The sequence below is a fragment of the Mizuhopecten yessoensis genome, unplaced genomic scaffold (genome assembly GCF_002113885.1).
Source record: "Mizuhopecten yessoensis strain PY_sf001 unplaced genomic scaffold, ASM211388v2 scaffold1313, whole genome shotgun sequence".
NCBI lineage: Eukaryota > Metazoa > Mollusca > Bivalvia > Pectinida > Pectinidae > Mizuhopecten > Mizuhopecten yessoensis.
The window spans coordinates 1,123,800-1,146,156 of NW_018403984.1; the positions used below are offsets into that span (position 1 = coordinate 1,123,800).

At 35.9% G+C, this 22,357-nt stretch overlaps 1 protein-coding gene across 3 annotated transcripts; it reads left to right on the top strand.

The window, feature by feature from the left end:
- Positions 1-64: 64 nt before the first annotated feature.
- Positions 65-22,139, top strand: LOC110459526 (splicing factor 3B subunit 1-like). 3 transcript variants are annotated; one of them, XM_021511835.1, is made up of 19 exons: positions 65-145; positions 4,769-4,962; positions 5,661-5,750; positions 6,444-6,561; positions 9,095-9,168; positions 9,697-10,111; positions 10,765-11,210; positions 11,754-11,957; positions 12,559-12,660; positions 13,052-13,318; positions 13,771-14,041; positions 14,361-14,506; positions 15,186-15,458; positions 15,718-15,939; positions 17,780-17,962; positions 18,333-18,697; positions 19,217-19,489; positions 20,153-20,369; positions 20,824-22,139. In XM_021511835.1, the coding sequence occupies exons 1-19, from the start codon at positions 118-120 to the stop codon at positions 20,980-20,982; spliced, it is 4,047 nt and encodes a 1,348-aa protein (XP_021367510.1). In that variant the 5' UTR covers positions 65-117; the 3' UTR covers positions 20,983-22,139. The 3 variants fall into 3 exon arrangements, with proteins under 3 accessions (XP_021367510.1, XP_021367526.1, XP_021367519.1); XM_021511851.1 differs by lacking the exons at positions 65-145; positions 4,769-4,962; positions 5,661-5,750; positions 6,444-6,561 and adding exons at positions 6,775-7,710; positions 8,065-8,115 and having other exon boundaries at positions 20,824-21,137; XM_021511844.1 differs by lacking the exons at positions 65-145; positions 4,769-4,962; positions 5,661-5,750; positions 6,444-6,561 and adding an exon at positions 6,775-8,115 and having other exon boundaries at positions 20,824-21,137.
- Positions 22,140-22,357: the final 218 nt, after the last annotated feature.

Genomic DNA, 22,357 nt, shown 5'->3' on the forward strand with positions numbered 1-22,357 from the left:
GTAGTAAGATGTATTATTAATTGATGGTAAATTTTATGTTTGTCTAAAATAAACCATAAAATATATTTCCGGTAAACGTCGTGAGTGATATTATGGGATATATAGTTAAATTGCAAAATGGCGACGCAAGCCACAACAAGGGAAGGTACGTATATGTTTACATATGGATCATAAGCTTGAAATGTAAGTTAAATCATGACAACAACGCAACAATTTGTATAAAATGTTATTTGTAAGGATCATACCAACCACATGGTTCTTATGGACGATTCAATGTCGGAACATTTTCTAATGATTTGTCAGCTATTTTTTCCAAGATCCAATCCATGCATCAACGTACATAGTAAAAACGTTTTAGAACGTGGTATGTACGTCTGAAGCAATCATTTCTGATAGTTAATCAAGAGGCATATATGCTACACTCTTCTGCAGCAGTGACAATGGCATTTTTGGTTTGTTATAATTTTACATGTTAAATGAAGAAACACAAAAGCTCTTGTAGACAAAAATATAGGTTTTTGGAATATGACTGTAGCATGGTCATCATTGACTACAAAAATAAATCACACTTAAAACCAATCTAATTAAAATCAGATCTCTCATTACACTACGTTATGGAGATGATCTCCCTAACGTAGTGTAATGAGAGATCTCACTTAAAACGTACCTTACTCATTGATCAGCTAAACAACATTAACAAGCCCATGTGACCTGCTCAATCACTGCGACTCAGATGACAGGGCTAGCTCTGGGTCTTGATTCAGTTTCGCCAAATTTTAATTATTGTTCCCAACAAGTGCGTGTGATGGCGCGCAATCACGGACCAGTCCCCCCCCCCCCCCCCCCCCCCCCCCCCAAGAAAGACCTCACCCCTTTAATTTTCACTTATCCATCCCATTATATGCATTCTAATGTATCCTATGTATCTTAGACAGGAAATGAATTATTGAAATGAAGAAAATGTTTTATGTTTTATAACCGTAATTTTGCGCGTATAGTGCACACTTTTTTGGGTAACTATTGTCATGTCAAAAAGGGGGTGCGCACTATATGCAGGAACAAGTCATTCTTGGGTTATCGTTCTCGAGTTTCTGGTCCACCATATTGGATTACCTCCCTTCAAATAGTTCTATTTTGAGTTGTCGGTCATATATGATAAGATTGAAGATTAAAATAACAACAAAGAATGAAATGTTTTGGCAACGTAATTTTGACCTTCTCTTAAATGATTAAAATCAGTTATCAGTGGTCATGACTGCCGATTTGGCGACAAACACTAGCTCCGATGCAGTAATTAGCTAACACTCTATCAGTGATTACCGGTTAACAATAGCTCTACTGCAAATTAATTGAAATTACTTGCAGTCGCGATCGAGGGACCGTGTTGTTTTCACTCCTCAACATGTGTCGTGGCGTGAAGCCCCACTGCACTGTTAGAACTACAGACTGATTTGACCGTAAAGGGATTATAAAAATTATGTTTATACTAGAAGCGTGGACATTCAACACATCCCCTTCAAATTTACTCGGAAGAAAATAAATAAGAGCAGAATACACTATTTTTATGATGCCTCATAATATTGAAATAATTCACGAGGTTATCGATCACGTCAACATGACAGTGAGCCGGGGAAAAAGGCACACTAACGGTAAGGCATAGCAGTTTGGTAAAAAAACAAACCAGAACTTACATGGAACGGAGCCTATAATTGAAACACTACATTTTCGTAATTATGAGATGTCGAAACATAAGTTGATCGGCGATTCTCTGGCATCGGAATTAGCTACACTTTCTTCGTATGTTTTCTGCAGGATTCATCAAGCGGTATGGAGGGAGACCTTCATGGGCTTGTTGACTCCAATCAATCAATCGTTAATTAATCGGCGTTATAAACACCAAGCTACCTTTGATGCTACTTTTCCTGTTTGATACCGTTTATTTTTAGGATTTTTTTTCCGAAAAAAGAGAATCATTTAATTTTCATTTTTTATTTTTCAAATCTGACCCCAAAAACGTACCTGCGCACTATACCTGCAAATTTATGGTACTATAAAACGCTAACACTGCAAATAATTTCATTTTTGTAATCCAATCCAATTAAAAAAAAACTTTTCTCCCCCTAACTTACCCTATTATTCTCCACAGAGCCCCCCTCGGAAATAGACAATATAGTGCTAATTGGATAATTGGATATTTTGTTATCGGACGAGGTCGTTGTGTTGACAGGTGACCGTTTTGTAAAAAATAGTTCCAATATTCTGACCTTGCCATTCATCGGAAATGCATTCAGCCGTGACATCGTAGTACACAAGCGGTGTCCGGGGGCTGAATTTACCTGTAACAATTGCTCTAGGAACTGTTCTGAGTGGCATCAGTATTTGACAAAAATTCAAAAAAGTGTGTTTAGGCTGTTTATATTTTACTATTTTGTGAAAAACGGAAAATGGTGATGTATTTCTCAATATAAAATCAGTAGCCCGACAAAAAATAGTACATAGTTGAAACATTAGCCCAAGTCACAGCAAGTGCCAAATATATATTATATCAAAGCAACTTTTAGGAAGTACTAAAACATTTTAAACAAATGTAGCAGAACTGGACTAGGGCGACAATGTAGCTCAATTGGTAGAGCATCCTTCTAGAGTTAATAGGGTCCCGGGTTCGAACCCTAATCAGAATGTGCATTTTTAGCCCACCATCATCTGATGGTGGGCTATTCAAATCACCCTGCATCCGTTGTCCGTCGTCCGTTCGTAAACAATTCTTGTTATTGGTATTTCTCAAGAAGTACCTGAGGGATCTTTCTCAAATTTTATATGCAGGTTCCCCTTGGTCCTTAGCTGTGCAGGGCAACTTTTGAGACTGATCGGATAAACAACATGGCCGACAGGCAGCCATCTTGGATTTTGATAGTGAAAGTTTGTTATCGCTATTTCTCAAGAAGTACCAGAGGGATCTTTCTCAAATTTTATATGTAGGTTCCCCTTGGTCCTTAGCTGTGCAGGGCAACTTTTGAGACTGATCGGATAAACAACATGGCCGACAGGCAGCCATCTTGGATTTTGATAGTGAAAGTTTGTTATCGCTATTTCTCAAGAAGTACCAGAGGGATCTTTCTCAAATTTTATATGTAGGTTCCCCTTGGTCCTTAGCTGTGCAGGGCAACTTTTGAGACTGATCGGATAAACAACATGGCCGACAGGCAGCCATCTTGGATTTTGATAGTGAAAGTTTGTTATCGCTATTTCTCAAGAAGTACCAGAGGGATCTTTCTCAAATTTTATATGTAGGTTCCCCTTGGTCCTTAGCTGTGCAGGGCAACTTTTGAGACTGATCGGATAAACAACATGGCCGACAGGCAGCCATCTTGGATTTTGATAGTGAAAGTTTGTTATCGCTATTTCTCAAGAAGTACCAGAGGGATCTTTCTCAAATTTTATATGTAGGTTCCCCTTGGTCCTTAGCTGTGCAGGGCAACTTTTGAGACTGATCGGATAAACAACATGGCCGACAGGCAGCCATCTTGGATTTTGATAGTGAAAGTTTGTTATCGCTATTTCTCAAGAAGTACCAGAGGGATCTTTCTCAAATTTTATATGTAGGTTCCCCTTGGTCCTTAGCTGTGCAGGGCAACTTTTGAGACTGATCGGATAAACAACATGGCCGACAGGTAGCCATCTTGGATTTTGATAGTGTGGAATTGTTACCGCTATTTCTCCGGAAGAACTAGAGGAATCTTTCTTAAATTTTATATGTAGGTTCCCCTTGGTCGTAGCTGTGCAGGGCAATTTTAGAGACTGATCGGATAAACAACATGGCTGACAGGCAGCCATCTTGGATTTTGATAGTGAAAGTTTGTTATCGCTATTTCTCGAAAGTACAGGAGGGATCTTTCTCAAATTTTAAATGTAGGTTCCCCTTGATCCCTCGTTGTGTATGTTATATTTTGAGACTGATTATAAAAACAAAATGCATTAAAAGAAGAACTAAACAGATCTTTCTCATATTGCAATGATCGATTCTATTTCTTTCACATTAAGTATTGTACTAGTAAATATGTGAAATGACAAACTCACTTTGAAGGTTAGCTTTCATACACATCAGTATTAAGTTTAGATCAAAAGTTACCTCAAGGTGCATTTACTGTTAACATGACTCGATCAAACCGATTAGAGGAAAGAAGAGAAAAGATCGAACTGACAAAGAACTAATGAAGATGGTACAAAGGTGGGCGCCAAGATCCCTCTGGGATCTCTTGTTCCACCTTCTGTTACACAAGTGTCAAACTGACTGGGTATCAAATTCTACCCTGTGGAGGGGTGGGAGGATTTGATGTTGATCCCAAGTAGTATATTTGACATCTTCTAGCAGTTGAAATCGCCTAGTTTGAGTAATCTATAAAAATATGCAGGTAAACAGTTAGAAACTACCACTAGTCCTCAGTTTTAGTTAGATTTCAGCAGACTCCAGAAAAACCTAGTTAATTCTCTTACCTACTAGAGTAGTTAGCCCTTAAAGGCTTTGGACTTGTGAAGGTTTTGCATAAAACAGAACAATTTTACTGAAGTGATAAGAACTTTATAAATATTTATATTACAGTATGAGGGTTATAAATGTCCATTAAAGATAGTAACTATTTTACTGTCCATTAAGTCTGAGACTAGTTGCATCGACACACAAGAAGAACAACAAACAATCCATGCAGCTAGTCCTCAAATTTTACTTACTTTGTATATATGTAACATTTTCTTTATTTTGTTTTTGCAGAAATTGAAGAACAAGTACGAAATTTACAAAATAAAACAAAAAATTTGACAGCTGCCAATCAACCCCCAGCAGAAGATGATGAAGAATCCAGATTGGGTTTAGGAGAGCTTGCACAAGATGATTACATCTATACGACAGACAAACACAAATTTGCTGGATATGATTTATCAATTGCAGCTAATGAGGAACCTGATGTGAGCAAGCTAATTAATTGTTTATCAACTTACTTTGGTACCAGAACATTTCAGAACTTTAATCTGTGATGTTTTGGTACTAACAGGAAACATTTTGGTATTATACTTGATAACTTGTTGTTATAGATAAAAATTGATGCATCTTGTAGGAAAACTATGTCTATACTTTGAAACACTTTTCTTAAACAGACTGCAGGATGCAATATTGATAAAACTGTTTTCCCGCTCAAATTCCAATTTTGTGCTCAATTCAGTTCCTAATTTAAATGAATATAATGAAGTACCATGAAGGCAGACATTATAAATGTACATGTTGATAGTACCTAGCTTAAACATAGCTAGCTAAGTACCATGCTCATGTCAATGCAAGGGATCAATGATTTGAGCACATTACTTGTGATTTCAGAGCAATGACCCTTGGGGGAATTATTTGATTTTCATTTAATTTAAAAAACTTACTGCATATACTTAAATAATAATTACCTGTCCTAGTTCCATTTTGACCAAAATCTGTAAAACAGCATGGGTCCCAGTGGGGTCTGGGGACACATCAACTGCTGTTGAATTCTTGTTGTAACAGAAAGTACACTTTTTAGATACACATCTCCCCCTAATCATTTGATAAGTTCAATAATGCCAAGAAAACCTTATGCAAAGGAAGAATGCTTATGTAGTTATTTTATTTTTCTCTATTGTAGGAAGATATTGAAGATGCAGTTGTTCCAGGGAAGTCGAGATCAACATATACAGCCCCTCTCAACTTGCTTAACGACACACTGAATGACAAAGTAAGTATGGCAAAATGTGTTGTTAAAAAAGCAACTGTTAAGAACTATTGCTTTATGTTAAGTATTCTATTAGGCATATCCGGCCAGTGGCTCAAGATAGGATTTATAGCACAGTTTAACATGTTATGTATTTTTGGTCAATTTCTGCAGGTCAAGTTTTTCATGTTTTCTAGTAAAAGAAAAAAATAGACATTAAACTAGAAACAGTGCAATTTGTTTGTCGCTAACATGACAAAAAGATGTCATTTTTATTGACATCATTAGACGACTTATATGTTACTAAGCTACTGTGCATTAGCAACCAAATGTACATGTAGTATAAATGTTAATGTGTCATGGAAACCATGAAATTTAATTTTGTTTAATAACTTGGGTATTAATCTGAAGTACTATCAAATTGGAAATAAAAATAATATGCATGTATGTATTACTAGAAATATCTTTCAAACATACATGTATCAAGTCAGCCCACATCTTGATAAATAGACATATGTCTTGATATGAAAGTGATATATATTGTTGTTGTATGCACTTCATGTTTGGTTCATAAATGAATATAGACAGGAATTATCTTGTAAATATGAGTTAATTTAACGAGCTTCAATAAAGGTCCTTGTGACTTTCTTTAAAGCAGATAAATTGATTTTATTGCCTGATTCTGATTCCTGATTTTGTGTTTTTCTGTACTTTCAGGACTATGATCCTTTGGCAGATAGACGCCCACAAAGAGTTTCAGACAAAGGAGGCAACTATCGACCCCACCTTCAGTCTCGAATCATCTCCCCAGAGCGATATGACCCTTTTGCAAACGGTTAGTATCATTGCTTCATACTTAATCATTTTTAACATTGATAGTTTACCTTACTACATTATTTGCCAGACAGCAAGACATTTGAACACATTTTTGTACAATGGATCAATATATAAAATAGTTTTCTAATACTAGTTAAATAATTGTTATTTAACAAACAATTTTATTAGAAAAAATTGCAGTTCAAACGAAAATATTGTTCAGCTGTCTTGTTGTCTTTCTGACCTACGGGAGGGGTTTTATCATTCTTTGCGGATATTACCTGTTGAATTGGTTTGACTGCACAAGAACACAGAGACAAATTATTACTGGAGATGTGTGAATGCAAAGTGTGTTATCAAGTACATATATACATTTTGTTACGCGATAACCATATTTAGCATTAACTCGGAGCCATTACTTGGTTCCAATTTGCATTTTTTAATGCACTTGTAATAATATATTTCTCATTTGTTGTTTTAGGTTGTACGAAAAAGAAAAAAAATAATAAAACAATTAGATGTCAGAATGATCACAACTTACACAGTGATGCAGACATTGGTCATTAAGCTGATTTAAGGCCGTTTTGTTAAAATTGCTTCTATTTTATTCAGATGACGATTATTAAAGGTTTCATTACTGTCCTTCCTCCTTTTTCGTAGTTTGGTTTTTAACCAATGGTTTTAAAGTGAGAAAAATACAGCAGGTTAAAGGCGTGTTGACAAGAAAAAGAAGACAGAGAATTAGACTCTGCTTCTGGCATTCAATACAAAGGTACAACAAAGAGGAATTATTCTTAAGTAAAGGAAAAGACAAACATGAATATGATTTTTGATAAATCAGCCGGAGACATCAGTTTAGGGAACACAAACAGGAACCATGGAAATATAAATTGTTGGATTTTGGTAAACTTTAAATATGCTTTTAAATGTTAGTATGTTATATACTGCATATGCCTAGTGGAATGAATGCTTTGCTTGTTTAAGAAGGGGACAACAATATTTCAAAACATGTATCGGATATTGATTAGTGTTGTGAAGAAATCAAGTCAACCCGATGCTAATAAGAATTATCTTTCCTTTCTAGCACCCAGAATTCGTTTGGAGAGATTTCAGCAGAGCAAGACAACAACTTGAGGTTTCACACCTCCTAGATTAACATATAGTTCATGTAATTATTTCAAGTCTGAAAACAATTAACTTTATAAATAACTGAAAAGATTACACCTGAAAATCCAGGAAATATTTCAAAATATTTACGCTGGTACATTACATATGTATAGAAGTTGAAATATCAAGAATCAATTCCTTGGCATAAATATAAATCTGCATGCTATGATAATTGATGGATTTAGGATGGCCAATGCACTAGGTCTTTGAAACAAAAGTTGTTTACCACACATGGAACCCAGTTTCCTTTCAGAGGTTCAATACTTCTAAAACTAGGTCTGTATAACCATGCATTGTGTTTTCTTTTTTTCTCTGGGTTGTGTAGAATTACATTTAATATGCAGACTAATTTTAGGCAAGTGATGATGAGGGACAAGACCTTGGTCATACCCATGAAGATGGATGCGTACGTATATTAATTAAGGTTGATGACACATTTGATGAGTCAGGTACACAAAGTGTCACAGTGAGTTTTTGTCTGAAGATCTTCAATCAGCATTGTCCTGTTAATTCTGATGTTGAACCAATCTGTAAGTTTTAAACTGAAGTTAGTTGAAATTTCTTGTTAAACATGGAATTGTAAAGAAAAAGATAATTGAAGTCTTTAAAAAAAAATATCATTATCAAATTCATATTTCAGATCTATCAGGCCAAAAAATAAATATGTCTGTTTAGGGTTCAGACCACCCCTAGCTTTTTACCCCTGACCCAAAACTTTTTGATGAAAAACAAACAAACACCCCCCACCCCCAAAAAAAACCCACTGATTTTCGAATTTTAGAAGGTTCCTTGCCTTTCAAAATGGCTTCAAAATGGCTTCTAGCTCTGTGTTGGTGCTAAATTACAGCATATGGAGCATAATTTGCCTCCAAATGAATCTTGTTTATGTAATTCTTTGTTTTACATACAATAGTAGGGTCATAATCACATGACCACACGGTACACAAAAATATACCAGAAAAAAAGCAAAAAAAAAGCGACCTACCTACCCTTGTTTTTTTGGCCCATGTAACCTTAAACAGACTATTTTTTTGTTTTGGCCTCAGATTTTTAAAAAAAAATGCTAACCTTTTAAAGGCTAAAATAGTTTACAGTATTTTGGACATCTATAACAATCTCAGACAAATGAATATTCTTCAGACAAAAATATAAAACATTATCCTGTTGTTCAAGAGTGGAAGACCAGAGAATTGGTATGGGAAATGTAAATTAAAGAATTCTATTGTTCTTTACAGTCTAATCGAATTCCACAAACATCAGGATCTTGTTTCACTGCAATGAATTTCAATTACACTGAATAAATAGAGAACAAATGATTTGACATCACTAATATTTTGTAATCGTGTCACGGCATGTGTCGTGACCTGTCTGCTTTATATTTACAGGAGGAGAAACCCCAGACGTTAATGCCTACACCTACGCCAAAGTTAGAGCCTCACAACTTTTAGACAATGAAAAGGTAAATTGTTAGTGGCAGTGAGTTGGAGTGTTGCTACATTGTAAACTTGTACAATGGCAATCAGTTTGATTTTTAAAAAAAATCCCATGAAAAATTTAACATCCAAAAAAATACTGTAATTACAATAATTCATATTGTATATCACTTTTCTGATTGTTAAGTTTTGAATTTGCTACTATGCATATTATTTGTTAATTCAGAAAATGAATATTTGGTTAAGCTTCTGCACAGTCAAAATGTTTTATCAAATATTGATTGAGAAATCCAAACTAATATGAAAATCACAACCTATTCCCTAACGTCAATCATTTGGTATATATCTCCCACACAGTATAATGATGTTTTGTCATTAAACTTTTCCTACTGTCCCACCATATCTTCTGTAAACAATGTTATACTGACTGTATCAATGGATAGGTGCTCACTTGTTTGTTTTTTTCTAATGTAACTGATGACTTTGGTATGATGGAATTTGAATGTGGTTTTTGGACATACATTGACAATAATCTTTTCTTGTTTTTCCTGCAGAAACGGCTTCACCAGCAGATGGTGGAGAAGGCTAAGTCAGGTGAGCTGCGAGTACAGAATGGATCCAGTGGTGACAGTGGAGCCAAAGTACAGCAGGCAGCGCCACAGGAAAAGAAGAAACGGCGATGGGATCAAGCTTCAGATGATACACCAGCCAAGAAATCCAAGAGTACATGGGACAAGGAGGAGGCAACAACCCCATCAAACAGTCGCTGGGATGAGACCCCAGGCCGTGCCAAGGGGGCAGACACGCCTGGTGCCACTCCAGGACAGAGTACAAGAATGTGGGATGCTACACCTGGACATGCTACTCCTGGTGCTGTTACCCCAGGGCGGGGAGACAGTACCCCAGGGCACCAGGCAACACCCAGCTCACGGAAAAACAGATGGGACGAAACTCCTCGCACAGAAAGGGGTAAGTCATTGCTTCTTTTCTGTTATAAAAGTTATGAAAAGAGGTCAGTGTATTAAAAGATAAAAGAGGTGAAATACAATTTGATTAGTCCCAAGTACTATTGGACAGGAGCAGAGATTGCACCCAGTCAATGTGTAACTTTGTCCAGGGCACATCTACAGAGATTAAAATCTTTCTCCCACTTTCAGTCTTTTGTTCATAATACTTTGCCGTATTTAGATATAATTTGTTACCTCTCTATGGTCATCGGGAGAATTGCTGTATATCAGGAGCCTTTTTCCCAGTTAAATATTCAACTTTTATTGAGGAAATCCATGTTTGCCCAGTGTTTATTTGCCCTTAACATGTAATTACTGTATATTGTATGTTGTGTACTAATATTACGTAATATTTGCTGTCATGATAAATTTGACAACATTTTAGAGGGCAAAAAAGCGAAAGTTAACTGTAGCGAACATTTCCCAGTATACAACAGAATTTCTTTGGCTTTAGTTTTGAAAGGGAAATATTTGAGTAAATTGTGATTTATATTTTGGAGAAAGAAGCTTGTAATTTCATCTAGGACTGTAATTTCACATAGGAAACATTTTGAGAATAAATAATGGTTCTTTTTAAGGGAATTAGTTATGCATTCTTTTTTGATTTGGTTGCAGAAACACCGGGACATGGGAGTGGTTGGGCTGAGACCCCCAAAACTGACAGAGGTGGGGATCTGATACAGGATACCCCGACACCAGGGGCTAGCAAAAGAAGGTCACGTTGGGACGAGACCCCTGGGGCTACACCCGCTGGTAACATGACACCAGGGAACATGACCCCAAGTATGACACCTGCAGGACATACGCCAGGGGGCTCAACTCCAGTTGCCTTCACTCCTGGGGGAGGGACGCCTGGAGGATCAACACCAAGTGGTTTCACTCCCACAGGGAAGACACCCACAGGACAGAAGGCAATGGCAATGGCCACCCCTACACCGGGGCATCTGATGTCCATGACACCGGAACAGCTTCAGGCCTACACCTGGCAGAAAGAGATAGATGAGAGGAACAGGCCTTTGTCTGATGATGAACTGGACACCATGTTCCCAACAGGTTACAAGGTGATATAACATTTGCAGATGTCATTGTTTTTATATATTAGGCCAGACAAAAAATATACGTTTCTTGTAACATGTTGGAAAATTTAGGGTAGGTAGGTATTAACAAGTCATATCTTAACAAGTACTTTTATATAGGAGAGTGATCTTGACTTTAACACTGCTTCTTTGAAAGTTGTCTTATAAATAAAGTTTAGGGTAGGCATAAAAATCAGGATGGTTAGGGTTACCAGAAACACAAAATATTTCTTGTTTTGGTCTTCTCATAACAGAAATATTATGTCTTTTCCTTAAACAATTGCATTTTAAATTTTTTAAAAACTGACTTAAGCACAATGATGAAGAAGATATTGTTGTAAATTTCTCATTCAGTTGTCAACAGAAAAAAAAAAAAATAGTATTGTGTAGAAACTATTCAAGGGTTTTGAAAAGTGAAGATACTGAATATAGTTTGTGAGTTTAAAATCATATTGTGTTCTTATACTGGAGCATACTTAATAATAACATTTAAAGAAATCTAAAATTGTATTACTTGACGATCATTAGGTGTTACAACCACCTGCGGGTTACATCCCGATCAGGACCCCTGCACGGAAACTGATTGCCACACCAACTCCCATGGCGGGAACCCCACAGGGATTCAGAATGCAGACCCCAGATAGTAAGGGTGTCCAGGTGGTGGATATGCAGCCAAAGGGAAACCTCCCAATGATGAAACCTGATGACATGCAGTATTTCGACAAATTACTGGTAAGTTATACAGAAACATTGTCAGATGTTTTGATTGCTTCAAATAACTTTTCAAAAAAAGAGCATTTTGTGACCCAAAATTTGTCTTTAGATAAATCTTAAATGGTCATCATCTGGTACTGATGCCATTCAAACATTAGAATCTCTAAAGTTTTTATCCAGACTTTTTAATTTAAATGATAAATAAATATTGTCTTGCTTTCTCTAGAGAAAGAACTGTCAGGAGCCAAGTCTTTGGAAGAAGCTAGCATTAGCGCAGAGTAACTCCACCCACAAGCAGTGTTTAGATATAATCACTTGTAGTAGCCATGCTCGAGATTAGACTTTTTATCATTAGAAGGGTTATTGTACTTATCTGATTGCTATTTTTCTTCTCGTTTGACTTGCTGATTCTGTTGCAGCATTTTGACAATGAGTCAAACACTAAAAGTATTGAAGAAGAAAAACAGAAATATACTCTAGGGGTGGGGAAATTCAACATAATTTTGTAAGAAAAGAAATACCTAAGGTTGGATTCTAGAATGAAAATTTCTGTTTGATGTGTGTTGATGCGGTGGATAAAAACTGGCTAATTACACAGTAATTTGATTTCTCTCTTCAGGTTGAAGTTGATGAGGAAACACTCTCTCCAGAAGAACAGAAAGAAAGGAAAATTATGAAGCTCCTTTTGAAAATTAAGAATGGTACTCCTCCAATGAGAAAGGTAAAGTAGTGTCTTGGAATCATCTAAGATCAAGACAGATTGCATCCTTTTAATGGTATTACTAGACAAACAATATAGAAGCTTTATACTTCTCAATCTTCATGTTGCCAGTTTCTGGTCTCTTGTTGAAAGTTATCAATTTTCACATATTTATGAAAGAAATAATTGTATAACTGTTGAAAGATTATAATGATTAGATTATAATGCTGAACGAAGGTTTTATTTGAGAAATGTGCTATGGGAAATAAAAAAATAACTCGTATGTGATAATCTGGGAAAAAATCATCAGTGAATTATTAACTTTTCACCTCAATGCAAAAAAGACGACATGAAATAGAAGATGTATGCAGTGTTTAATTTACGAGATGCATCAAATTTCTATTCTTTGCAGGCTGCCTTGAGACAAGTCACTGACAAGGCTCGCGAGTTTGGGGCAGGACCCCTGTTCAATCAGATCTTACCTCTCCTGATGTCGCCCACACTAGAGGATCAGGAGCGACATTTGTTGGTCAAGGTCATTGACCGCATCTTGTACAAACTGGATGATTTGGTACGGCCGTATGTCCACAAAATCCTGGTCGTCATTGAACCCCTACTCATTGATGAGGATTACTATGCTCGAGTGGAAGGCAGAGAAATCATTTCTAACTTAGCCAAGGTAGGACAAAATAAAGTGAAAGCTGAAATCGGAAGTAATTGAAAACTTTTGAACCTGTATTTTTCTGAAGTTTGAATTATAACATAATAATTCTGCAATTTGAACTTGAGCTCAATGCAAGACATAATTTACAAAGGACGATTCCAGAAATGATTAATGGGGAGGAAGGGGGGGCACTTTTTTTGGATCCCCATGATCGTTTTTTCTTTGGCCCCACTATATAATTGATTTTAACTCAAAACCCGACCACTCATATATTATCAATAAGTGCTGTGCCTCATGTCCCCCCACTCCAATATATATATGGAAAAGTACAGAGAAAATTTCTTCTACCAAATTACGATGTCAAAAGCCCAAGTCTTAAAATAGTCACTACTCCATTCCTAGGCTCTGCTATGACAACATGAAATGGTTACAGTAGTTTGATTGTGAGTGTACTTTGTCGTTTTTAGGCGGCAGGTCTTGCAACCATGATCTCAACCATGAGACCAGATATAGACAACATGGACGAGTATGTGCGTAACACAACAGCGCGAGCCTTCGCCGTGGTTGCCTCTGCCCTGGGCATCCCCTCCCTACTCCCCTTCCTTAAAGCTGTGTGTAAGAGCAAGAAGAGCTGGCAGGCTAGGCATACAGGCATCAAGATTGTACAGCAGATCGCAATCCTTATGGGTTGTGCCATTCTGCCCCATCTCAAAAACTTGGTGGAAATCATTGAACATGGTGAGTCCAGTTATTTCACGAGTAGATCTCATATTTTTTTTTTATAAAAAGTAACAATAATAATGCCACTAGTCATTTTGTTGTCATGATATGTTCTAGTTTGTCTCTAACTGAATTTCTTTATCGTATAATTGAATTTCTTTAAACTTAACTTAAAGTTTTGTATGTTTTTAAGAATTGTTCATGGCTTTGTATCTTGTTTGTCTTTGCTGTAAACCTATCTGTAGTTAAAGCTGTTAATGGGTTCTTTGGTGATCCCTATGACAATGATCATATTTTAAATATTTCTGGTGTATTAAGATTTCTGACTGCATTATAGGTCTGGTTGATGAACAACAAAAGGTACGAACTATCACAGCCTTGGCGCTAGCTGCTTTGGCCGAAGCAGCCACTCCCTATGGCATTGAGTCCTTTGACAGTGTCCTCAAACCCCTCTGGAAGGGTATCCGACAACACAGAGGAAAGGTAAATTAGTCTGTTACCTGATGGGTCAGTCTCTAAGATATAAACATACAGTTTAAGTCTTTTAAATAAAACACAGGAAAACTTGGTGGTCAGTTGTTATAATATTATAGTTTTAACCAGATATAGGAAACATTGCTTTAAAATGTAATATTATGGCTAATAGTGATAAATAAAGATTGAATGGTCAATTTGTGGGTGTTAATTAAAGTTCATAGGCCAGCATGAATGTAGAGAGATGGTATATTTTTTACAGTACATAAAATTTCAAGGTGAAATATGCTGAGAATTTTAATGTGGAACCTGTTGAAAATTCCTGCAAATTTCATAAAGTTATATTTTGAAAATTGATATACAATCAATGGCTAACTTATCTTCCATTTAATGTAGCAAATAATTCAGATGACTCCGTTAAGCAGGGGCAGCGGTGGTTAAGGTTTCTGACAGTCTGCTACCACTAGTCCTCCACCACTGGGTCACAGGTTTAAGACCTACGTGGGGCAGTGGCCAAGTACTGGCTATCGGTCAGTGGTATTTTTCCGGGAACTCCGGCTTTCCTCTACCACCAAAACCTGGCACATCTTTAAATGACCATAGCTGTTAATAGGACGAAAAACACAAACAAACCAAACCTTTTAAATTAACAAGATATCCATTATGACGATTATATATGTATTTGTAGGGTCTGGCAGCTTTCCTCAAGGCCATTGGTTATCTGATTCCCCTAATGGACGCAGAGTATGCCAACTACTACACCCGTGAAGTGATGTTGATCTTGATCCGAGAATTCCAGTCACCCGATGAGGAAATGAAGAAAATCGTGTTGAAGGTGGTGAAACAGTGTTGTGCCACAGATGGTGTGGAACCCCAGTATATCAAGGAGGAGATCCTGCCCCCATTCTTCAAACACTTCTGGAATCAGAGGATGGCACTTGACAGACGAAACTACAGACAAGTATGAATTTGAATTTCTTCAATAAAGTTGACAAAAAGACAATTATTGGGAATCTACTTTTCCCCAGAGTTTTTTCAGAATTTAAGTGGGGTTCATGGTATGTTGATATATTCAATTATTATAATCAAGTTAATTTTCGTTTGTTTATAAAACTATTCAAAACACAATTTTTGTATGAATGATTATTTTATACTAAAAAGGATGGTTCAGGTTGATAATATTTGAAAAGTGATGTCAAATGGTCCGTTTTGTTTTCAAGCTGGTAGATACAACAGTTGAAATAGCCAACAAGGTTGGAGCCGCCGAGATCATCGGGCGTGTGGTGGATGACTTGAAAGACGAGGCAGAACAGTATCGTAAGATGGTGATGGAGACCATAGAGAAGATCATGGGAAATCTTGGAGCAGCTGACATCGACTCACGGTTGGAAGAGCAGCTTATTGATGGAATTCTGTATGCCTTCCAGGAACAGACCACTGAGGTGCGTCCACGTGTCCCGATACTTACCAGAATGTATGCCAAACGATACTGCTGGGTCTGCTATACATGATAGAAAAAGGCTAGGGCTGTTCCAGAATTAACCGTAGGGAGGGGTTGCAGGCACTTTTTCAGAGACCCCGCCACCCATAAAATCTTAAAAGTGATTTAATATAAGGAACGTAGGCAAATCTGGTTATAACCCCACTGCCCATAATTTATTACTAGTAATACACTTGCCTCCCACCTCTCTACACAATGAATTATGGAACAACCCTTATAAAAAGCAGGCTGCAATTAAGTAGTATAATTTGGTATTGATGAAATCTTGTATTGCCACAACCCCTTGTTGGAGGCTATAAAAAAAAAAAGTGTTATTCCGTATTTAGAATGCAACCAGCCCTATTGGCCATGGGGTCCAGGATATTTCATAGCATGTGAATCCAGGTGTGTTGATAGGTAGGGGTTTGATTCCAGACATTTTGAGCAAATTTTATCAGACATGTTAACAATTTCTAAAATAATTGTTTAATATTTTATATCTCTGGGCAACACTGTGTAAAGTTTTATTTTTATTTTTCACAATTAGAGATGTATGTGAAATAAGACAAAACGTAAGAATGAAAAGAGATCCACTTTCAGGAAATTGTCAATATTCTTAAATAAATGTTGAAAATATATATATTTGGAAAGGTTGTATAGGATTACATATTTGGTCTTAAGTTTAACAGTTAGGACACCTAGGCATAACCCCAGAAATTTAAAGTTATAAGATTCAAAAGCCTATTTTGTAGCAAAGCAATTGCAAAAGAAATGGAATTTGGAAAACGAATTTGTAAGAAAAACGGGGAAAACCCTTTTTGACATCATTTAAAATTGATTAACTTCCAAAAAATAACTTTTAGGACCCCTTAAATTAGGGGGGAACGTTTTTGCATTTCAGATTTTAGCAATAATTTTTTCATAGCATTATAAAAACTTGTGAACTGCTGACAGCTGAATGTTTTTTATGAGAACAATATTTCAGATTTGTCACTATTTTATGCATGTGTCAATTTGCTACAAAGTGACAGTGAGGTTGCATTAGCTGCATGAACAAGCAAGTAAGTTCCTAATTGTATGCTGTATATTTCACTCTGGAAATCTATGAAGTTTGAACTGTTTTTGTCTTTGTGTTATAAATAATGACAAGTTAGTTGTGTGATTTTATAACTTGTTGATATCTTTCAGAAATGTTTGTAAAAAGGAATTGGTAAAATTCCTGAAAGTGTAATAGAATCGTGTGTAGATTTTTGGAAAAAGTCTGCTATAAAACTCATGTATTGTAAAAATATATAAGAGAGAGGGAAATATGTTTCTTAATTATCCATACATGTATCTGGAAACAATTATAATTCAGTGTTACAAGTGAATATTTTTGGATGTTGGGCATATGTCATTTGGCACTTTAATGTATTCTTGTTAAATAATTCCCTGTTCAACAAGATACACTATTTAAAAATTAACATTCATAAAAGCATTATACCAATGAATTCCTGTTAAATAGACATTCATAAAACATTATACCAATGAATGTATTTAAAAATTAACATTCATAAAAGCATTATACCAATGAATGTTTTTAAAATTAACATTCATAAAAGCATTATACCAATGAATGTATTTGATAAATTTTCAGTTGCAAAAATATTCACCTTTTTAGCAGTTTTAGAACATTACAATATATGTATAATGGTGACATTGATGTGTATTCTTTTATATATTTTTTGTTGAAATATTGTCTGTAATTGTATTGGAATGAATAAAGGTTATTAACCCCCCAAATCTTATTTGTACGTTTTCAGGACGTAGTAATGCTGAATGGCTTCGGTACAGTGGTGAACTCCCTTGGCAAGCGTGTGAAACCCTACCTTCCTCAGATCTGTGGTACAATCTTGTGGCGTCTCAACAATAAGTCAGCAAAGGTGCGACAACAGGCTGCTGACCTCATCTCACGCATAGCCATCGTAATGAAAACGTGTCAAGAGGCAAGTATTCGATATGAAAATCACATGATAGGGTAATAAAGAACTGAAAAAAAACCCATTTGCCTTGAGTGGTAACATGATTCAAAGGGTGTTTACATTGTCAGAGATTGTAAATAGGAAGTTGTTTTTGATGCAGTGAAACTTTATTTAAGAGGATAAACTGCATTGTTCAGTTTTGAACATTTTGATTTCATAGGCGAAGTGTTGCATATCTGTTGCAAATGGACAACAACATTTTATGTTAACATGCAGGAGTTGATTTGTTACCTTTTACAAATGATAATTAATGTTTAGGTTTATTTATTACACGGGTTGTATCAACATTGAATATGAATATTTGTTAAGAACTGTCATGCATAATATATTGTAGGAGCGATTGATGGGCCATCTTGGAGTTGTGTTATATGAGTATCTGGGAGAAGAATACCCTGAGGTGTTGGGTAGTATCCTGGGAGCTCTGAAGGGAATTGTCAACGTCATCGGAATGACCAAGATGACCCCTCCTATCAAGGATCTGCTACCCCGATTAACACCAATCCTCAAAAACAGACACGAAAAAGTGCAGGAGAACTGTATAGACTTAGTTGGTCGTATTGCCGACCGTGGGGCAGAGTATGTGTCAGCCCGTGAGTGGATGAGGATATGCTTTGAACTCCTGGAGTTACTGAAGGCTCACAAGAAAGCCATCAGAAGAGCAACTGTCAACACATTTGGTTACATTGCAAAAGCCATTGGGTATGTATGTCTGGTTTATATCTGCAATAGTCAAAATCAATTGATTTAACGACGATTTGTATATGTGTCATAATGCTTGTGATAATAAAAAATGTCACTGTTCAATCTAATTGTAATACATTATAATAATAATAATATACAACATTTATATAGCGCCCTGTAAAATTTGTAAAATTACTCAAAGCGCTTTACAACATATGGTTACATGTAATAGTAATGGTTATAATTGTGAAAACGAAAAACAAAGGCTTACAGTCACTTTTATACATTTAAGCAAGCAATGTGCACATAATTGAACAAATAAATAATATTCACCTGGTGTGTTTAGTAAAATAAAAAGTAATGGTCACTTATAATTAAAACTTGATATTTTTGCAGAAACTGGTGCTCTTTGCTGTTCATTGATAAACAGAACCCAAAGAAACTAATAATCAGCTTTGTTATAAATGTAATTATACACTAAACATTTGAAGAAAGTTTTAATCTTTTTTGTGTGATGAAGAAAGTTTTTTTTTACAGTCCCCATGATGTGCTGGCTACTCTGTTGAACAACCTCAAAGTACAGGAGCGTCAGAACCGTGTGTGTACGACGGTTGCCATTGCCATAGTGGCCGAGACTTGTTCTCCCTTCACAGTGCTACCAGCCCTGATGAATGAGTACAGAGTCCCAGAATTAAACGTACAGAACGGTGTCCTCAAATCTTTGTCCTTCATGTTTGAGTACATTGGAGAGATGGGCAAGGATTACATATACTCTATAGCTCCCCTACTGGAGGATGCCATGATGGATCGGTAAGGCACACTATATAGAATTAAATTGTCTGTTTCTGCCTTAATATGCAGAATTACCAGCTTTTGTGAAAACAGCTATACTCAAGTGCATGCACGCCTTGTTTGAAAAATAAATGTATCTGATCAACAAATCAAAAATTAAAAAATCTGAATTACCAGGTAATTGTATCTTTTAACATCATACGTGCAAATCAGTTGTAAATGTAATTTCACCCTATTTTGCATGCAGTATTAAGGTAATACGATTATTAAGGAATCATCCTGTTATCTATTATTTTCATAAGTGTGCAGAAAAAGTTTGATTTCATACACATTAAGAGATTTGTATTTGTGGAAATCCCTGGAGAAGATAAGGTTTATGGAACAGGTGCAGAAAAGTGACATGGAGTAAATTGAAACTTTTAAATTCAACACATAAAATAGATCCATATAAGATTGTTTCTTTGTTAAAAGGAGCTAAAATCTGGCTATCGAGAAATACAAGCATACACATACTCATATTGAATTTTTACCAAAGTATTATTTAATGAAACCTTGAAAATTAGTTAAAGTTTCATTCATAGGAGTAATAGGTCCATCTACACATATGACCTTCGATGTTGTGAGCCAAAAAAGTGCAGGAGTAGTTACTGATGTTTACACTTGTATTGTTGTTTATTACAGAGATCTGGTGCACAGACAAACATCAATGGCCGCTATACAACACATGGCTCTGGGGGTGTACGGCTTTGGCTGCGAGGATGCTCTCACACACTTACTCAATTACGCATGGCCCAACATCTTTGAAACATCTCCTCACGTTGTCCAAGCTTTTATGGGGACTATCGAGGGAATGAGAGTGGGTCTGGGTCCATCAAAAGTTTTACAATACACAATGCAGGTAAGTGGCATTTGGTGTAGTTAAGATTGCTATATGTGACCTTTGTGAATGTGTTTGAATGGTAGTGATTTGTTCGAAAGCTGCTAAAGTGAGTAAAGGTTTAATGATGAATAAATAGTAGTGATTTCTTTGCAAGGAAATGCATAAGGATAGGTGAAACATTTAAGGATAGGTGAAACAGAATGCAAATTATTGCTAAAAGATAAATGCTAACAATGTTCTTATCCTATTTTAAAATAAGGCAATGTTTAAATCAATCATTGGTAATCATACAGATAAGAAAAGGTATTTCAACTGTTTTTATCAAATAGATCTCCGAATTGATCTCACTATTTCATTAATTTGATTTTGAGGTGGGTTTTTTTCAAGTTTTTAATATACTTGATAGATGTTGATTAATACAATAAATGTTAACCTTCACCAATGGTTATTTGAAAGCTTCTTGTCATTACAGGGACTGTTCCATCCTGCAAGAAAAGTCCGCGACGTGTACTGGAAAGTGTATAACACTGTGTATATTGGTGCTCAGGACGGTATGATCCCTGCCTACCCACGTGTCCCCAATGACGCCAAGAACCATTATATCAGATATGAACTTGACTACATTCTCTGATCATAGCACTAATCATGTAAAATTCATTATATTTCATCAGGCAATTGAAAGACACACCCATTCGTGAGTTAATATAGAACAGTCAATGTGACAGTTTCTGGTGTCGTACTGATACACTATGAGCTCTCTCAGTGGGACTGTATTCACTAGTCTTTATCAACTGCGTCTTATGTACAAAAATACGGATCAAATTTTTCAGGATTTCTGCATTAAATTCATTCATTTGTATTTGAAGTACAGTTTAATACTGTCGCCTGCAAGACAGAAGACATCTGAAAAATATTGCAGGAATATATTGTACAAACAAATTAAGACTACACTTGCAGTAAGCCGGTTGTCATCTGCAGAATGAAAAATTTACAGAACAATAATGTAGCTTAAATCTGCAATTGCAGTTTAGCAGGTTGTCATCTGCAAAACAGAAAAGTTTACAAAACATGCTTTTGTTAAAATGCCATAACTACTGGTTTATATAATCTTTGTTAAAGTTCACAAATTTCACTCTCTTGATATTGAATACAAGTAAGGTTCAGAGATCCTTTTGGAAGTTTAAGTTCATGCTGCAACATGGCAGAAAGGACGAAACATCATTGGAACTCTCATAAAAAGGTGATGTCTTTTAGAAGCCTTGGAGCAGCAGTACAGTCATACATGAGACACAACGTGGTGAAGAGTGAGCTGTACATAGGTGTGACAGTTTAAGATTCTTGTGCTTGTACATAGAAGTGAAGATTGTGGTGTCCTGTGTTTTGGAACTGCTTGATGTTGTGAGATAGCGATCAGCACTACATAACTTTTAATCAAATATCCATATTAAAGCAAACACTCACCATCTGCAAGAGACTATTTTTCTACACATTTAAGCAAAACCATTTGTATGGCCCTCAAATTTGCTAATCTGAGCACTTGATTCACTGTATTTTTTCATCAGATGAAAGCAATATCTGTGAAATGAATTCCAGAAATAAAAAATGTGAATTCAGGATTTTTTTGTTTTTTAGAAAAGAATTAGACAGTTATTTTCTCCTTGTGAAACGTGAGTCTATGATGATAGGTACCTTGTAATGTAAGATACATGTGTTACATGTGGACGTTGCTGTTAGCGTGTGGATATTGTTTATAATCATGATTCAATAAAAGCAATGCACAGGAATTAATCTTTTGTTTATGGTCTTCTTTCAACTTTACAAAAACATATTCATCGTATGTCTTAATATACCCAGTACAGCTGAAAATTGTGACAGGACAGAATCGTAATTGTCTTGGATTTGAGCTCAAACCTTGCGATATAAATAAATATCAACCAGATTCTCCCGTAAAACATCTACATGGAACAAGTTTTGTCAATGTAATACAAAGTCATCTGCGATATATC